General features: G+C 40.0%; 3 protein-coding genes across 7 annotated transcripts; all 3 read right to left on the reverse strand.

Annotated features, from left to right (window-relative positions):
• Window positions 1-247: 247 nt before the first annotated feature.
• On the reverse strand, window positions 248-3,549 carry LOC307075986 (gamma-aminobutyric acid receptor-associated protein-like 2). Its single transcript, XM_079736785.1, has 4 exons — window positions 3,341-3,549; window positions 2,463-2,518; window positions 2,181-2,353; window positions 248-1,252 (listed from the first exon to the last, which is right to left on the reverse strand). Exons 1-4 carry the CDS (start codon window positions 3,372-3,374, stop codon window positions 1,162-1,164), a joined length of 354 nt encoding a protein of 117 aa, XP_079592911.1. The 5' UTR covers window positions 3,375-3,549; the 3' UTR covers window positions 248-1,161.
• Window positions 3,550-4,299: 750 nt separating this feature from the next.
• Window positions 4,300-8,516, reverse strand: nqo1 (NAD(P)H dehydrogenase, quinone 1). Of its 4 annotated transcripts, none has more exons than XM_079737072.1 (6): window positions 8,436-8,516; window positions 7,126-7,299; window positions 6,037-6,167; window positions 5,525-5,638; window positions 5,306-5,407; window positions 4,300-5,189 (listed from the first exon to the last, which is right to left on the reverse strand). In XM_079737072.1, the coding sequence occupies exons 1-6, from the start codon at window positions 8,437-8,439 to the stop codon at window positions 4,860-4,862; spliced, it is 855 nt and encodes a 284-aa protein (XP_079593198.1). In that variant the 5' UTR covers window positions 8,440-8,516; the 3' UTR covers window positions 4,300-4,859. The 4 variants fall into 4 exon arrangements, with proteins under 4 accessions (XP_079593198.1, XP_079593199.1, XP_079593197.1 ...); XM_079737073.1 differs by having other exon boundaries at window positions 7,126-7,296; window positions 8,436-8,454; XM_079737071.1 differs by lacking the exon at window positions 8,436-8,516 and adding an exon at window positions 7,972-8,179 and having other exon boundaries at window positions 7,126-7,296.
• A 6,752-nt stretch (window positions 8,517-15,268) lies between these two features.
• LOC307076049 (beta-1,3-galactosyltransferase 5-like) lies at window positions 15,269-18,947 on the reverse strand. 2 transcript variants are annotated; one of them, XM_079736886.1, is made up of 3 exons: window positions 18,752-18,947; window positions 17,546-17,627; window positions 15,269-17,023 (listed from the first exon to the last, which is right to left on the reverse strand). In XM_079736886.1, the coding sequence occupies exons 1-3, from the start codon at window positions 18,776-18,778 to the stop codon at window positions 15,939-15,941; spliced, it is 1,194 nt and encodes a 397-aa protein (XP_079593012.1). In that variant the 5' UTR covers window positions 18,779-18,947; the 3' UTR covers window positions 15,269-15,938. The 2 variants fall into 2 exon arrangements, with proteins under 2 accessions (XP_079593012.1, XP_079593011.1); XM_079736885.1 differs by having other exon boundaries at window positions 15,269-17,026.
• Between the last annotated feature and the right edge of the window lie 1,039 nt (window positions 18,948-19,986).

Consider the following 19,986-nt stretch of genomic DNA (forward strand, 5'->3'; position numbering starts at 1 on the left):
TCACTTTTCCCTTCTTTGATTCCATGGTCTGTGAGACTATCTACACATATCTCATCCTATCCTTTTAATGTTTACCTCACCCCTACACATAAACATTCTTTCCCCACTCGTGTCTGAAGAGACCTACACCAACTCACATCAATCTCAACACTACTATTGTCTCCTATGAAGTTTGTTCACCAATACCACCCTCTCTAAGCGCTTGTGAGTAAGTGTTTTCTGAAAGAAAAAAACTGATATATTTACGGCATACTTTTTTATTGGTTAGGTCATCCAGCTACCTTACCTTCAAATAGTTCCATTTAAATATAATCTTAAAAGATGAAAGCCAAACAAAAGCCATCCAAACATAACGTGATCCGATTTCTGAAATAAAAAACGGGGACATTTGTAGTTTGGCGATCCATATATCAACAAAATATCTGATGTTAATATTTCGGAAATGGAAGAAGCAGACATATTTACATTTAGTCTATTCTGATCATGGTAAATGTACTAATACTATGTATTACTATGATGTGTTTTAAACCCAGATAAAAGCCAAAAGAGGTTAATTAAAATAGCGAATCGTTCTATACTAAAGCCTATTCTTTATGATCGGTTATGCCTGCTTATGGTATAAAGTCTATATACCCCACTTAGCTAGCTCATGTCAAACCCCATCAGATAGACACAAGACTAATTACCAACTGTCGTGAAATTAATATTCATCAGCAAGCTAGAACCTCTGCAAAAATCATTAATATATATTGTTGTTTTTTGTTTTTTTTCAGTGACAGGCCTCCAAAAACAGGAGATGTCCCCGGAAAATGGGGACGGCTGGTCCCCCTATCCGAAAAAACAACAGAAAACTAACCAACACACACCTAACGCCTACAAGAACTTCAAACCACACTGTGACACAATTGAAATCACGGCTCATAAGTTAATCAATCAACGCAAAACGCAGCATGGGCAATAGCAAGCACACAAGAACCCTCACTGACTATCATCCATAACAAGTGAGCCCGCAGTCAACGTCCCTGATGCCTTCAAGCTATTCAATTTCTCTGGGAAATTCCAGCAGTTTTTCTAAGGTGTCTGTGCTGGGGGTGGTGGTGGTGGTGGTGGTGGTGGTGGTGGCGGTGGCAGTCGAGGGGGGGTTGATCACGGTTGTGGGTTTCAATAACCGAAGGTGTTCTCTCCGCTGTAAGCCACGTATAAGAAGCCGTCCTCATCCTTCTCCTTCTCATACAGCTGTCCCATCGTGATGCTGCAACGAGAGGGAAATCATTCAGGAGTCACTCACAGACGGGGAGATTTAGTCACCGTCCAAATCAAGCTAATATATCATTGTAATAATAGTACTATTAATAATAGTAATTATTATGATTATTATTTATTTTACAAACTTGTGTCTTTATTGTAGATTATTCTACCTTACATTTATGAAATCCTGAGCACAATTTGAATTCAGGGCACAGTCCTTGTAAGCCTACAGGCTGGGCAGTTGCGCTACATACGCAAATAACTTCCCCCTCCAGAAATGATTGTAGAACTTTGCAACATTCACCATAAAATTCCCGAATGAGAACACTAATACACTGTTCGTTAAACACTACTAGCAGGTACAGTCAAGTAAACGTTTTGTATATAGCCAGCCCTTAATCACGGTGACAGTCTCATAGGGCTTTTGCCCTCCATAAAGGGCAAGGAACACATTATATTATGACACAAAGAAAGCTACTGCAGCCTAAACAGAATACATGTCTGAATAGGGGAGGCAATAATTGTCCTCATAAAGTGTAAAAACCAAGTAAAGTCCATTACCCATGTATCAGCACAAACATGGTAAAGTAATTTACTTGACTTCAATTTTCCCAAACAATGATATGCTGGTATCATACGTGTACTGCTGATAGAGAAGCTTAGTTATAACAAGCTAGTTAAACAAAGATTGTATTTTGACCTGTCATATTCATATGCTGCAAGTGTGTCAAAATAGTCTTAAAGGTGACATATTATACCACCAGGTGTGAGTGTGATTAGCCATCACACGCCGTTTGGAAAATCTGCCTCTTGTAATATTTCTCCTTTAAAAAAAGGAAGTTAAAAACTTGACGTGAAATGTGTCTTTGTTTTTGCCGAGGATGCTTTGTGATACGAGAGAGAACATTTTGTCTACTGGGGAGGACTCTGACCTGGACTGAGGCACTGTCTTGTCCACAAACAGGTAGATGGCCTTCTCAGAGGGCATCTGAATGCGTTTTCTGATGATCCACATGAACTGGGCCACCGTGATGTCAGAGGGGACCAGGTACTTCCTCTTGTCAATCTCCACGATTTGTGATCCTGACACCTTCTCCACAATGACCTAACATACAACAACAGAATGAATTGATTCTACATTGATTCAATCTATTTCCATGCACTTATGACAATGTCCAATCCATGAAGTGATGAGGTAAGCTGGTGTCACTCACTGGAACCCTATCAGGGTACTTGCTGCGGATTTTGGTTGACTCTATGCACCGATGTTCTGATGGTAAAGAGACATAAAATGAATATACAATTAATTAAAGCAATGACCTCACAAGCACCCAGTGTCATATGTCACTTGACGCCGACTGAGCTCAGCTGTATAAAAAAGTGCTCTCGTGGTAAGCTAAATGTTTTCCTCAATAAACACAACATTCGACCCCAAAGGGAAATCATTATATTTGCTCATCAATAACCTTAATTATACTAAGAGAACATGCCGGGTTTTTTTTAAGAATGCCAAAAGGCTGTCATTCTGTTTGCCTACTTTGAATATAACGTCAACACATAACGGGCCCTCTCAAGACCGATCAAATGCCACTTGTTCTGTTCACGGTAGATATTGTTCATATTGATCCTCCAAGAGTGAAACATGTGCACAATGTCGCGAGAAAGATTCGGAAAAGTGCTGGGTACAGGACAGGCTGTAAATACATGGCAACAGTAGGCTTGCAGAGCAGAGGCTTAAGAGCTTGTTTTTGTCGTTCCTTTGTGTGGCTGTCCTTCCCTAAAACGAGGTCGAGTAGGTAATAATCACGTGAACACGTCGTCTTGACAATGCACACATGTTAGTCGACATAACTGGATAAGAAGAAATCGTTGTATATCATCACAACAGATGACACGACCGACATTTGCTTTGTTTTGACTCTAATGCTTCCATCAAGTCAAAAAACAGAAGGCTGGAAATATGGGAATCTAGGGAGTTGGGTTCTCGGGTTATAGATTCGGATGGATCAGATATTGAATAAAATAAACGATCCTACAAACGGCTTTGGTAGATGTTGTGTATTTTTATTATGATCAAATAACCCTCCCTTACCCAAGGAATGATCCTCTTTGAACATCCATTTCATGTTTGACGTTTCCGGGCTCTCGATGCAGTAGGAGAACAATATGTTACGTGGTCAATTCGTATAAAATTGGTGCTTTAATTTAATGTAAACAAGCCTTAATACAAGATGGTAAACTAATCGTCAACAATAAAGCAAAACAACAAGCCTCCCTTGACCTACCAAGCACTGCCGAACCGGTTACGTCACGCCAGGACTATACCAAACCGTTTACAGGGGTGACTCTGGTTAAGAAATTGAGCATGGATGGTACGGTCGGTCCGACTTCCACTAAAGGTAGTTAGACCTTTCTATAATTGTTGGAAAAAAATTAACCAACTATATTGTGAAATGTGCTTCGATTGATACATATTTTCTGGTTGGCAAAACAAATAGCATTTTTGAACAATACAATTAAATATTTGCCATAAATTCATCCCACAGGCCATAATACTTTTGAACTCCTGAGCTAGCCTACTTAATTCACCACTATGCCACTTTATAACAGTCAACATCTGTAAAAATGTCTGTTTACATTTCACACACTCAGTTTATGCTGCATCTATTTATACATTACAGTCATTACTATATATTTATATTATTGTAATTATTATGTCCAGTATAGTATATCTGTCCAGTATTGTAGTTTATTTATTTCTTTTGTTGACTTAGGTCTCAGCACTCTTAATTGTGTTTATTTTATACTTTTCTTTTTATATTGCACTGCGGAACGAGCCTGAGACTCAATGATAATTTCATTGCCAGCTACTGCTTTTGTTCTTTCTTTATTGTTGTGTTTACGTCAATAAACCATCTTGAAACTTGAATCTTGTAGATATATTATTATTTAATAGCTCTGGTCAAATATATGTTACATTTCATTACAATGACCCCTAACATGGCCTTGGTTGGTTGGGTTTAGTCTAGTTTTTACCCCTTTCGTGGTTTATATATACTAGGAGAAAATAGGCAAACGTACACCACTATGTGGGTAATATTGAGGGTCGCTGGAGTAAGTTACAGGAATGTTCTACTTTGTGCTGTGATAAGTAATGTGTGGCTACAGACTTTTTTCATTAAATTATTATAAAAAAAAACACAATATACAGGTACACATTATATTACTGTGCCAGAATTTTTTATTTTTTTTTTAGCTTGCGAAGGTTAACAGAGGTGGTAATAATAATTGTCCAAATACTAAATGATCATTATGAGGACGATGATGATTATTATTCTGATATTTATCATGGTTATATAATTTACCACTAGCCTTCTAAAGAAAGCAAATAATCAGAACATCTCAAAAATCAACATAAAAATCCACCTTTTCCACATAATCTCATTCCCTAATCAAACAATTTCAAGAACAAACAGAATGCAAACAGAATAAACATTATATAGCTTTATCTTCACAAAATATGGAAAACACTATGGGTAATGCTGATTGGATGGCTTACTATGACTTATTATTAATGCTCATCACATTATCTAGATGTGAAGTTGGTAGGCCTACGGGCCACCACCAGCTCCACTCTGCGGCGGAGCTTCGGTCTGGTTGTCAGGGGGCAGAGGTTTCCCGAGGTGGTGACCCGTTGTGAGGCCGTGTGGCCGCGAGTTGAGCTCCTCTCTGGCGTCTGGTCGGAGCATGAATCCCCCTTGGAAGCTGAGGTCGAACAGCTCACAAGGGGCAAAAGTCAAAGGCCTCTCAGCGGACAATCCCCGGAGTCTGTCGCGCCATCCGTCCAGCATCGCGGTGCGCACCGAGGCAGGGCAGTGGGCGGGGCCCCAAAATATCTGCGGAGCCAGAACCTGAAATCCACAGAAGTGGAGAGTGCCATTCTGAAAGACAGAACATTAAAAAACATAAATGAAAGTCATAGAAAGTAAGATACTTTATTGACAATGGTGTTATGCAAGTTATCCTTCACGCACTTCCAATTTACTCTGCCACAAACCTGTAAGGGCCACAGTGTCACGTTTATGTCTCCATTGATTCCATCTGGCTGGAACATTGTCTTGCTGGCGCCTGTGCTAAAAGCGAGCATTGCTTTCTTTTCCTTCAAGGAAATACACCATGCAAAAAAAAAAAAGATTATCATTCAACATCGAAGAGACTGCCCGTATTTTAGATTTAGTTGTAGATTAGAATTGTGACCTTTTTTTATGAGACTAACCTTGAATATGCCATTGTTGTACATCTTTTCCATTGAGAAAGCAAACCCCTGCGCTAGCACTCTATCCATCCATCCCTTCATGATGGCCGGGACACTGAACCAGTACAAGGGAAACTGCATGGAGGGATACAACAAACAGAATAAGCCATATTGGGTCTTCAACTCCAACAACACATTTGTTACAAAGGCCTATATAGAAAATAGATAGTCATCTGTAGAACATTTTCAAGAATAAACATACTTTTGACAGTATGTCAAAAGTCACGTCCAACAACTTCCCCCCCCCCCCCCCCCCCCATAGTTTTATTCAGTTGCATTGTATTGAGTTATTGTTGTATTGTGTTTTTGGTTTATAACTGTTTTATAGATGTATGGTTCACTTCCACTTTACAAGGAGTCTCTGTGCCAGCAATCCTGGCCTGGATACCGTTGAAGACTTTGAACTGAATAACTTTAAACTGAACAATAGTGTTTCAAAAATAACCATTTCAATGATTCCAATGACCTCTGACCTGGAAGATGATAAGCTCAGCCTCCTGAACTTTGCGTTGTTCCTCCACAAGGTCCTCACTCAGGCGTCCCTCCATCCAGGCATGCATGGTCTCGTCTCCATACTGGAAGAGGTCAGGGTTCTTCAGATCACCTGTTCCACCCCCACCCCCGCATAACAGCGCGGTTACTACTCAGGCTTGGGCGGCAGTGGCTCAGGAGGTAGAGCTAATTTGTTGCTAGTTCGATCCCCGGCCCCTCCTAGCGAGTGTCAAGGTGTCCCTGAGCAAGGCACCTCAACCCTAACTGCTCCCGACGAGCTGGTTGTCGCCCTGCAAGGCTGCTCTGCTGTCGGTGTGTGAATGTGTGAGTGTTAGGCAATTTTACAAAGCGCTATATAAATGCAGTCCATTTACGATTTTAATACTCCAGTGTACGCATGCCCCATGTGTGCCGTTTGCCTGATATTCCCCATGACTAGTTTGTTTGCTTACTTGGATGTACAAAGACAGACATGTGTTATGTATTAACAACAGTTTAACTTATTTATTTTGCATTATTTATATTATTTGATGTTATTATTTAATTTTTCTTGTTTGTATTAAGTTTTTTGCCAGAATGGAATTATTATTTTAATTTAAAATCTGTATAATGTTCAAATGTTGACATGTTATCGACCAAGTCTGTTAACACAACACATTCTTTGTAAATACATTCCTAAGAAGACCGCTATAGTCAGCTGATAGAAAGAGAGAAACACATTCAACACACCAGTGTTTCTGGTTTGAAGATATCGCCTGTGTCGTTTGCCTGTAAGCTCCACACGTGCTCTCGCGTAACTCTAACAATATCTCCAAGCGCTGCTGTTCACTGTGCCTCATTGGCTATAGCATAAGCCAATCTGAATTATTTTTAGATTCCATAATCACTATCTGCCTAAGTCATTTATTTGACTTAGGCATTTTTGATGCTGAAAACAAGATGAAACTTAAAATATGACATTAGCAATAATGCTATAAAGCTTATGATTATTAGGATATTTGTCCTTACATCTATCCAAATAGATGTAGAAATAGAAAGACAGCCATCCCCTGTGTAGAAAAAGACCTTACCTAGGATGTCTTCTCGAGTGGCTGCAGCTCTGAAGTTCATGGCATACAGGTCGGACACCACGACACAGTAGCCTTGCTCTTCCATAACATTCACAGCCACATCCCGCGCTGCCTGGTTAAAGGAACCCAGGCTTTGGTGAGCGTACACGATCAGAACGGTCTTCTTCTGAGCTGCTTCTCTCACACACACACACACACACACACACACACACACAGACACACACACACACACACACACACACACACACACACACACACACACACACACACACACACACAGGGCACAACAACGCACACATGATGATTAATGATCATTAATAGGTATTGCTTTCATATCTTCAGATTCATCAAACTCCATTTGTTTATTTTATCATTTCTAAGAAACATGCTTCAGATACAAGTCTTCTTCTTTACCCAGCATGCACTAGGATATGTGAGTGTGATACATCTAGATGCATTTGAGGAATACACACACACACACACACACACACACACACACACACAGGGCACAACAACGCACACATGATGATTAATGATCATTAATAGGTATTGCTTTCATATCTTCAGATTCATCAAACTCCATTTGTTTATTTTATCATTTCTAAGAAACATGCTTCAGATACAAGTCTTCTTCTTAACCCAGCATGCACTAGGATATGTGAGTGTGATACTTCTAGATGCATTTGAGGAATACACACACACACACACACACACACACACACACACACACACACACACACACACACACACACAACATACACCAGATGGAATAAATGGATATTTACATAAATATATATATATACTACATGTGGCTATTAGTATGTCCACTAAAAATTGGAACCTTACCCATTTGCATAGACATTTTTAAGTATTTCCAAATCCCTTGGCTCTTGTCAAAGCTGTCAAAGATGTTACAGTATACCAGGTTCTTCCTCTGTTCCGATCATTATCATAAAGTTCTCTGAACTCTGCAGTGCCACAGCCAAGCTCTTATACAATGCCATGTCTTGATCCCAGCAAGAAAGAAGCATTTGATTGGAACTACTACGAATGCAGTCAACTCAGACCATTTGCCATTGGCTGAGGAAGAACCTTTTTTCTTCATGTTTTGATCGCAATCATTTTCAGCCAGTTGTCCCACCCACAAGGACAAAGGAATACATTTGGCTTGTTGGTCCGGAAAATAATGTTTGTGTCACTTTCAAAGGATTATCCTATAGTCATGTGTTCAATACATCTTAATCCTACTTAATTTTGGCTCATTAGGTCGACTACAAGAATCTTAGTTTGAACATTATCCGGGGACTTACCCATATCCTTCGGTGACAATAATCCTAGACACTCAGTTGGAGGACAGTAACACTCATGCGGCAGGGTGCAGGTCTGTGCTAAGGTATTTGCGTGTCTGGAACACACAGGATTGGAATGTGAACCAGTTTAAAAAAAAAAAACATGCCTCATGTTACCTGGGCAGACTTGTCACCTGTTACTGTGTCACATGCAAGGCACAATGCTCCAATTTAACGAGTGTTATTTGCAATTTAAATCAGGAGAGACTCATATTTAAAACGAACCACAACATTTATTGACAATAAATTTGGCAATAAGACGCCATCAAAATATTCTTTATGGGGACGATGGATCCATCCATGCCAGTGGCGGACTCAGACTGTTTGAAGGGCAGGGGCGAAAAAATAAAAAGGGCACATTCTGCACAACATGGGGCCCAACCAGCGTGCAAAAAGCTTTGATGCATCATGTATGATGAAATAGTCCTCATCCTTGATTAAGATTAGCATTCAATTATAAGGAGATCCAGATCAAAGTAATTAATGATATGACAATTAAAATTATAACCACACCTCTATGATAAAACCACACAGGGAGCTATAAATTTTTTTTAACATTTATTCCACAAACACAGCAAAACACAGAGGGAACTATTAACATTTGTTTCACAATGTGATAATGTCAATGAAAGCTATGATTTGGGTGCTTAATAGTCAGGGGACGGAGATGGTGGGTGGTGGAGTTATAGCAGAATTCTTCTTTTTGCCATGTGTTTGTAGATGTCAATGTCCTCGTTATGGTCAATCGGGATATCCCTTTCAATTGATAGCAGCAGAAGATCTGAGAGCCTTCTTTCCCCACATCGGTTTCTGAGCTGGGTTTTGATCAACTTCAGTTTAGAGAACGATCGCTCTACTGAAGCAGTTGTCACCGGGATTGTAGCATACGTTTTCAGAAGCAAAGTCAGACCAGGGAAAACTGATTCCACATCATTGTCTTTTAGGCACTTTAGCACAGCTTTCAAATTTCTGGGGGGAAGAGCATATGATGAGCGGAATACCTTGAACATTTTCTTCCTCCACATCATAAAATCGGCACACATTTTTGACAGATAGGGCAACTCTGTCATTTGTCATGCCTTTCCAGTGACTTGGAATGGTAATGCAGTGAAGGCCTGAAATAATTAACCCCGTTGGTGTGTCATCCTTCCCCTTGAACCTCCGGTGTAGCTCCTGGGAGAGTATATCGAGAAAGGTAAAGAAAACCTTTCCCCGGTAGTGCTCCTCCAAGTCTTGGGCTCCATAGTCCTCTGTAGCGGATTGGGTGCTGTATTTGTACTTTTGAGGTACCTTTCTGCGTCTGGCTTGTCCAGGGTTTTCATCTGGAACCTCAATTCCTGCTGCCTCTGAGTTCCCTTTTGCTTTTGAAAAAAGGACCTTGAACTCCTCATCCTTCCTCATTGATTTTACTCTATGTATAACTCCCTCCACAATGGTGTATAATGTTGTCAAATCAAGGGCTTTCTACTGCAGTGAAGCAGATGCGATGGCACTCTCGTTGAAGATGGGTGTGGTAATCTCCATGCATAGAATGAACTCAAAATCTATGCTACGCAGGAGCATCCGGGCATCACCTGCTGCAGCGTCTGGTGGATCACTGTCAGCCAAGTTCCGAAGCAGCTTAACGACGGCAGAAAGAACCTTCTTCAGGGACCTCACAGCATCTTCTCTGCATGCCCTCCTCTTGTCAGACAGCCTTTTCAATTCACAGACCCTTTGGTCAGTGTACATGGACTGCTGCATTTTAACAAACGCAGCATGGCGTTTTGTAGATTTAGTAATGTATCATTGGTGTAGATCAATCTTTACAACTTCAAAGAAAACTTGCTGTATTACCTACCTCCAGGGTGCGATTTGTACACTTGTAAAGCTAAATGTGAAAACTTTTTGTTGTAGTTAGATTGTAATCAACAGTGATTAATGCAATGGAAGCAGACACAAGATTTGCAAACTTACAGAAAAATCTTTCAATTAATATTTGGCAAAGTCAGCAACTCCCCCTACTGGCCACACAGAGAATCAATACATAAAACATCAAAGAGCAGCCCAGCATGTTTTACCCATCTATGGTTTTTAATCTGAAATGGTAGCAAATTCAGCTACAAGAGCAGCCTGGGGTTGATTAACACTTGATATTCAAAGTGATATAGTACTAAGTGGGATACTGAATGTCATCTAGGTCAATTAAAAGTAACAAAATAAACTAATCAGTTACTGTAAACACAATCTGCTTTATTATTATTATTTAAAATAAACTGCAACACCAAATATACAAAAACAGACAGTATTAAATAAAATAAAAATACAACAACAAATACTTAAATAATGATGAAAATCAACAGGCACCTAAAACAAGGTAACACACAAATGGTTGATAAATAAAATATTACGTTGAATTAGGTCTGAAAACTATGTAAAAATGTGCAAAATCTTTGGTAAAAATAGGGAGGGAAATACACAACACACTCCTGTAATTCAAACATTTGACTTTTATATGTAAAAAACACAGCATTGAATAAAATAAACAAAGAAATATCAAATAAAATAGAAAGTTAAATAATTACGTCTGAAAACTTTGTAAAAATGTGCAAAATCTTTGGTAAAAATAGGGAGTGAAATACAAAATACACTCCTTAGAACCTGTGTTTCTTGGCCTTTCTGGAGGCAAAGTCATTTATGACATCACAGTAAGAAATCCGATGGCCAACTTTGTTGTTTATACTCATCACTGCCAGTCCACTCAGTCTTTCTTGTGCCATGGATGATCTCAAGTAGTTCTTGATTAACTTGAGTTTGGAAAACCTCCGCTGTGCAGACGCAACAGTAACAGGGAGAGTGCAGGCTATCCTTAGAGCTACCCAAAGATTTGGGTACAACTCACAGATCTCATTTTGAGAGAGGTAAGTGAGCATCTCAAATGGGGTCATCTGTGCTTTGGGGAGTTCTGGAAGGCTCTCCATCTCTGTAGCCAGTGCACTCCCATCAATATCAGCCTGTTCCCCTAAGGTGAGTTTGTCTCCAAGAAGTTTACACTGATCACTCCTTGTCTGTGCATCAAGCTGGCCAAAGTTGAGAAGCACTCCAAAATGGCTTCTGATCTCCCCTAGGGACTGAAAGCGGTCCTCTAAAGACCGGATGCTACAGTCTACTGTAGCATTAAAAAAGGACACTTCCAGCCTCTTCATTGCATCAGCTTGTGGCTCATCAGGCATCTCATAGGCAAAGTGCCTTTTTGTGGTTCGCAACCTCTTCTGCTTCAGCACTGCTTCAGTGTTCATTTGTTCACACATGTCTTTTTCTGAGACCTGTGCATCTTTAAAACCAGTTGCCCTGTAACTGATTAAATTTTGTTTGTTTTTCTGAATGAGGCTCACTGCAACATCAATCTGCATGTTGGGCGACTGAAGTAGTTTGCTTGTGGTGTTAATCTGGGAGAGAATCTCATGCCAAACCACGCAGCAAATTTGAAATCTAAATGATCCGATTTCTTCAGCAAGAGAGTGGGTCTCAACTTTCAGTATAGAGTCAGTAGTTTTTTCCCTGACTTCAAGCAAAGCTTCTCTCACCTTGTCTGCTTGGTAGCGTAATGGTTCTATACTTTTAATCCGGCTCTCCCATCGTGTTTCACTCCAGGACTTGAGTGTGATGTTCACATGCTTCTTCAAGATGGCCCACCTTTGAGGGGAACCTGAGAAGAGTTTGTAGATTTTTTCCACATTTCCAAAAAAACAAGTGGCATCCACGGACACTTTGGCAGCATCTGAAACCACAAGATTTAAGGTATGGGCTCCACAAGGCACATAAAAAGCACGTGGATTTTTTTAAAAAGCCTAGCCTGCACACCTTTATTTGCCCCTTTCATGTTTGCACCGTTGTCATATGATTGTCCCCTACAGTCCTCAAAGGGGATGTTCAATTCTTCAAGCCTCTGAAGAATTTGTTCAGACAAGCCTTGACCTGTAGATTCAGGAGCTACAAGAAACCCCAAGAAGTGTTCCTCTATCTCTGGTGTTTTGACAAGACTTAGAGTGCGGACAACAACAGACATCTGTTCTTGATGACTTACATCTGGGGTGCAATCCAATATTATTGCATAATATTTAGATTCCTTGATTTCTGAAACCATTGTGTCCAGTATTTTATCACTTACACAGGTTATCAACTCATTTTGAATTGTTTTCCCCAAATATGTGATATGCTCAGCTCCACTGTCAATTCGTCTCACGTGATCTTTCAACACTGGATCAAATGTAGCCATGAGTTCCACTTCTTTTAGAAAGTTCCCATTGTTGGCCTGATGTAATGTGTCTACAGATCCTCTGAGTGCCAGGTTCCTTTCTGCCAATGACTGGATAATGCTGATTAGACGTGTGAGGACATCTCTCTAGCGATTCTTTTCTGCCTCTAAGAGGCCCATTTCTGTTTCATCGATAGTTTTCCCCTTTGAAAGACGCAAGGCAAATTCCGTCCATTTAACCAGGTTGTTACAGTGATCTCCACTGTTTTCATGCTGTTTCAACAGTGCACCTATGTTGACCCAATCCTGCTGTCCCTCAGTTGCCAGTTTTATGGACTTTTTTGAAAATAATTTGCAGCAAAAGCAATAGACCGCATCTTTACTTTTTGAATATGTGAGCCAGCTCCGCCTGACTTTTTCCCCATTTACTAGTTGTCTGTATGTGTAATGATGGTGGAAGCTTCGGCCATCGTGTCTCTTCGGGAATGTGAATGTGTCCTTTATAGGCAGTGGCCCTCTTAATACCTGTTCAGTCCTTTCTGAGTCCGTCAGGAAAGAGGGACACTCATCTGGGTCCACTGGCGGAGCTGCTGACCCCTGCTGCAAACTGGATGCTGAAGAAGACACATCAATCTCCATGACCAAAGATGAAGGACCTATAGGGAAATTAAAATAATATTTTTGGACAAAATTATTAATCTCAGAATATTCTGCAGTACACTGAGCAATTATAAAGGCTGTTTTGTTGTTAACTTACCAGGTACAGCTGAGGTTGCAGAGAGGACAGTGGGTACAGTGGGTACAGTGGATGTAGCAGAGGATAGAGATGGACCTGAGATGAAAAACATGTCCCTTGTCATATGATTATATATTATATCTTATATTATAAAAATATTCATCTCAGTATGTTCTGCAGTGCACTGAGCATCAAAGGCTGTTTTGTTGTTAACTTACCAGGTACAGCTGAGGTTGCAGAGAGGACAGTGGGTACAGTGGATGTAGCAGAGGATGGAGATGGATCTGAGATGAAAATAATGTCCCTTGTCATATGATTATATCTTATATTATTACATCTTAATGAGATTATTTGACTAGAAATTAAATATATATGGTGACAGTTTTTCGATTACCTGATTCATCAGCCTGGGCTGCTCCTGAGGATGTGGATTGCTCCTGGGCTGATTCACTGCCTCCTCCAAAATACTTTAACAGTGCTCCTGGGGAAGTTTCATATAACGTATCAGCATAACAGGGAGTTCATGTAAAAGGAATATATTTATTTACTCACATAAATTACTGTGCTCTGCAGCAAACAATTGCAAACAACATACCTCAAACTATAAGTTAACTAAATTAATTCATTAATGCAAAACCATATTGCTAGCAAACGTCACCGCGTTTGTAATTAACGTTAGTTATTAAACATTTACTATCAAACGTCGTTATCAGAAACGTTGATTTGATGCCAAAAAGCGACCCAGAATAATATATATACACTGAGAATTAACTTATTCAAAGTATTACACAAACACAAAAACGTTAGCTTGAATAGTAAGCTAAGCTATCTAACCTACCCACAAGAGAGAAGTAGTAAGACATTTTTAACTAATGTTAGCTAGCAAATTTGCTATTATAGGCTAACGTATTTGAAACGAAATGTCAACAATAATTAGGGACTTTCCTAATTTAAGGGAACTTTTCAAAATCTCCTTGACACCAAATGTTACATTACCGAGACATACCTTTATCTTGTCGTTTTTTCTCCTCTTCATCTTTCTTCTTTTTTCTCTTTTCTGCCCCTGAGGGGTAAGTCCTTTTTTGCGACATCTTTCACCTGCTCCTAGCTCCTAGATGCTGAGTGCGCACCACACGGTTGGGTGCACTGCACACGTTACTAGCGGAGGTCAAATGTCAAGCAGCGAGGCAGTAGAAAACTACACTGTGCTTGATATCATGTTAACAGACTCTGTTAACATGGTACTGTTGTTGTTTTTTTTTGTTTTTTTTGTACAAGAACGGTCATTTGATAATATATGAATCATCATCACGCACACGTGAAAAAAAAAAATGCTTTTTTATTTTTTAAGTTAGTTGCTCTTGGGGGCCCCCTAGTGGTCACGGGGCCCTAAGCAGCTGCTTAGTTCGCTTATGCCTTGGGCCGGCCCTGAGTGTATGTTACAGAAAGATTCAATGATAGCCATAGGTCGTAAACAAGTGCACATGGATACATATGATAACTTGGGGGCTGGGGATTCTGAACAAAAATGTAGCTCCTTGCTCAATGTGTTTGAAAAACAATGATGTGTAATAAAATATGTATTTACAATAATACAATAAATATTTATAAATATGTCATGTCAGAATATAGCATACCGATAAAAAAACGCCACGAACAGTTTAACTGACGAATTAAACATCACATACAATCACTGAATGAAGATTATAAAATAAAAGGCACATTTCTAACTAGAACTGTAGAACGCATTTTAATGCTGAAACAATGTTATTATTGCATTTTACACTGAAAATCAGTTGAATGTCAGCCATGTATGTTTTTCAGCGATAGCAGCTTACATGTCAACCACCATAGCCAAGATAGATAACCTTATATTCCAACAATTTTTGTAGCGAGACCTGTTTTTTTTGTTGTTGTAATAATAGCAAACTTAAACTTAATATAAAACCACTAATTAACTATTACTAAAATAAAATATAAATTTCTCGCAATTTTTTTTATCAAATCCCATTATAATGCTGAATCTATATCAAAATATTGCATTTTACACTGAGTATATGTCAGCCATGTTGTTTGTTTTTGAAGACAGCAACTTGATGTGGACTCAGGCCTATAGAAAATAATAGGCCAAAAAAACTAGGCCATTATTGTAAAAATACTAAGTTTTCCAGTGTGGACCAACGTAGTTATACTACGTTTTGGTGTGAGACTGGTTTGGAACTGAGAGAAGTCTAATCTTGGTACCTGTTATCGAGAACCCAGGAAAAGTTAAGCTATATAGCATCATACTATTTAGTTTATGTTTCTAAATTATTCAATATTCATTCATAATTCATTCAATCATATACATATTTGATGCGTTACATTCACATACATATTTTATACGTAGCTCAAAATATAAATACATCTCACTTCTTATATATTAATATAAAATGCTTCTAATTTGGGAAAAAACAGGTCTTGATTTGGAATAAGGAAATTATTGGGCATATCATTGGGCCCTCTTAGTTGTGGCATTAAAGAGGGGAATCTCTTTCTCTTCTTGGCAGACCGGGTCCTCTCTGTTAAAGTCTTCCCATACCTGTATGAGGTTCGCATGAGGTTCCAACGTGGTGGCTATCAGCCTAGAATAATCACAGCGGTTGTACAGCACGGGATCCAAATTGAAGTACTTCACCTGTGGCGGGTCGGACAGACCTATCCCCAGGTACTTCATACAAAACCCCAGATGTATATCCTCAATGTAAAGCGGTCTGACATGCCTGGAGGCCTCCACGAGCTTCCCGGGAAGGTCCAAAGACACAATGTACCCCAAGCCAAGAGCGTATCGTGGGTACACTTTCATTGATAAAACATCCACCGGCAGGTACCACTTGGAGCTAGGATCTCTTCTGACTTCTGCGCCGGTTGTCACCAAGCCGGTCATGTAGCTTTCCCGCGGCGCGTCCAACAGCATGTTCACCAGGTTGCGGACGTTGAGGAACATGTCTGAGTCGATCTTCATGGCATAGGAGGCGGCGGGGCAGTGGGCGTCCAGCCACTCCATCATCACCATGGTCTTAATGGTGAGGTTCTTGTAGCAGTCCAGGAAGTTGCTCTGCAGCAGGTCACCGTGGAGTCTGCTCTCCTGGAGCAGGAGCTGCTGCTGCTGAAGCTGCCCATCCCCTGGACCTCCTCCTCCTCCTCCTTTGGCCAGTCCCAGGAGGAAGAACAAGCTGACCGTCTTCCCAAGGATGGAGCTCTCCTTGCCCCAGGTCCGGCGGATGCTGTCGCGATGGGCCCGGTTGTGTGGCGCCACAGGAACCATGAGAATCAGGAAGGGCCTCAGCCGCTCGCACTTCTTCTCTTGGTTTATAATAAAGTGGTATTTGTGCGGGTATTCCACGTAGAATTGTTTGTAGGCGTTTTCCCCTTTCAGAGAGATGTAAAACAGCTTCTCACTTGATTGGAATAGATCTGAATCTATTGCGATTTTAACAATAGTTGCTGTGAGCATCAAGAGAAGGAATAGAGGGAAGTATGGACAGCACCACCTCTTCCATCGCTGCATTTTCCCATTGCTGAATAGCTCTGCTCCTGCTGGACACACATAAGGTTTTATTAATTATGGTGAGTGTCCTAAATGCTTGTATGAATAAAGTTGGATTGATATTCATTATTAAAGAAATTTGAAAAACAGAGTTTTGCTGTACTTTGGATCATGGATGAGATGTATGTACCTCAAAGATTAGCAGAAAGCCTAGAGCTGCAAATATCTTTAATACAGGCCATATTCTATGACATGCCCCTAACCGCCTAGCCTAGCTTCGCCAACACCCAGACACACCTAGAGACACTTTAGTGGAGCTGCCAAGGTGTTGGCATGCAGAGCACATGGTGAATGCTGACATGTCAGAGCTCTCTTGGGCTTGTTGGGTGATTGCTGGGTTAACCTGTATACCCTCCTGATTACCAACCGCCCTAAAGATGTGCAGCCGCCTTACCCAGCCTCACAGTCCAATCAGATTGACTTAGGCCAGGTTTGGCTGCTTGAACCAGCCCCCAACAAAGAAACCTTAAAAGAGGTACAGACAGGGACATATTTTTAGTGGGACTCACCAAGCTTTAGTAAAATCCTCCGGATGCCCATTGGAAGCTGTCTTGATGAAAACATTGCCCAAATAGCCATCTCTGGGCTGTGCTGTAGGAAAGCAGAGGATATTTAAACGACCTGGTCTTGAATCGTTGTAGGGAGGTATGTGTGATGACAATGACAATATAAAGTGCTATCAGTAAACCATAAGATGATAATTAAATGGGCAATCATTTAATATAAACAAAAAAAAAGGATTTATCCCTTTGTTTTTTAATAGCTAAGCCAGCCTTCTATGGGGCATGAGGAGTTCAACTCCTATATCACTTAACATTTATTAAGATAGTGGTATTATCTTCAATGGTTGTTCCTGATTAAAGTTATAATGGTTTGCTGAAAGCATTTGACATTGTTTTGATTGTTATCAGGCATACCTCCCTACAAAGATTCAAGATATGCTATAAATAAATTAACCCTTACTTAATACATGTTGAGGGATTTATCCCTTTGCTCTGTAATAGTTAAGCCAGCCTTCTCGAGAATATAGTGCCCGAGGATATGCATAACGGACAAGAACAGATCCTATCTTCACTTCCATTGTGTGTCTGATGACTGCGTTTCCATGACTTCTAGTCTGATCTTGCCTCAACAAGTTTTTAAATTTTTTTCAAAAATGTTTTTTCAACAACAGAAGCCTATGTTACAAGTGGGATGTAGATTGTGCGAGAGAGTTACAAGGTTCCGTCTGTATGACGTTTTGACAAGCGCTCTTCCATAATGCAGAACAGATGTGAACACGTTCAGCAATTATAAATTGATAGAAACATCAGAAACAATGATAGTTCTTGTCATAGCAACTATTTTCATAATTCCCTTGCTTGGAGCTATTTCCCTTTCTTCCACCATTCAAGAGCATTCCCTTAATTGTGTCTAGGTTGTTTTTGATGATGCATCTTAAAGTTTAATATAGTGTAATAAACACACACATACTCTCTCTCTCTCCGTCTCTCTCCATCTCTCTCTCCGTCTCTCCCTCTCTATCTCTCTCTCTGTCTCTCCCTCTCTATCTCTCTCTGTATCTCTCTGTCTCTCCCTCTCTATCTCTCTCACTCTCCCTCTCTATCTTTCTATCTCTCTCTCCCTCTCTATCTCTCGCTCACACACAAACACACACACACACACACACACAAACATATGGTACATAACCACTTTCCCTCAATATTTATACGTACCTTAGGTTTGAGATTAAGCAGTCCCATATGTGAGTTCCAGAGATGTCACATGTTAATGGTGCTGCCACTGTCTTCAGTTAGATGTTTAAACCACTTTGTATAGATGTATTATCAAGCCATACGACCAGAAACGCATGTCCATTTGGTCCAAATGCATAGAGGCAGCATGCGACTGTTATAAACACCTTCTTTTGCCTGCCCCTGACCCTAATGTCTTTCACTATACGCTCCCTGTGTTATTGAGTGAGAAACACACACACACACACACCCTTATTTACAATCTGACTTTCTCTGGATGTATCACGTTTCAGGAAAAGATGGAGTTTCCGTAAACATCGTGAGTATAGACGATTATTCTATAAAACCACATTTTTATAAATATGTACCTTTATTTTCTATTATTCTACCAGAAAGATACATGATCTGATACCAGAGAGAAAGGATAAGGGTTTGAGACCCAAGTTCTGTCTGGGTTAGAGTCCTAGAATCTGGGTGGGAGTCCAAGAGAAAGGACCAAGTTCCTTTAGGTCAGGTCGGAGTCCCAGAGAAAGGACCAAGTTCCTTTAGGTCGGGTTGGAGTCCCAGAGAAAGGTCCAAGTTCCTTAGGTCGGGTTGGAGTCCTGACGTTGGTACCAGAGACTGTTGATCTGATCTTAAATACATTGCATATGTGAAGCACTTTCAGTCTGCCTTGTGTATGAAAAGTGCTATATAAATAAAGTTGCCTTGCCTTGCCTTAGATATAATATAATATAAATATATGTATATAATATTAGCAGCTAATATATACTAGCTGACTATTTGAACGGACTGTAACCACACTAAGAAACTTCAGTGAGTCAGGGTAACAGCTTATACTTAAGAAAAACATTTTAAGAGAAATAAAGTCCTACAATTATCATTCAAGTAATATGAGCATTACGATACAACAGTATAGTTGATCTAGAAAATGCATTTCCTGCAGAAAATGCGGTGAGTGCAAAGTGAGGTTGAAAATATTTTTTAATAAAGCCACATAGATTAAGACATAAAGAAACGTTAAATGGCTTAAATCAAGTGAAGGGATTTGAACAAAAGTTCAAAAGTCTAAGGTCCCATTTACACGAGGACGCTTGCGGGTACAAATGACAAAATATTTTATCGTAAGTGCCTTTCGTTAAGACGATGACAGCGTTTTTGGGGCTTAAAAATGCAAAAATCTGAAACCACTCTCCAGAGTGGAAAACTTGAATGCG

This window comes from Pollachius pollachius (assembly GCF_949987615.1).
Source record: "Pollachius pollachius genome assembly, chromosome: 5".
NCBI lineage: Eukaryota > Metazoa > Chordata > Actinopteri > Gadiformes > Gadidae > Pollachius > Pollachius pollachius.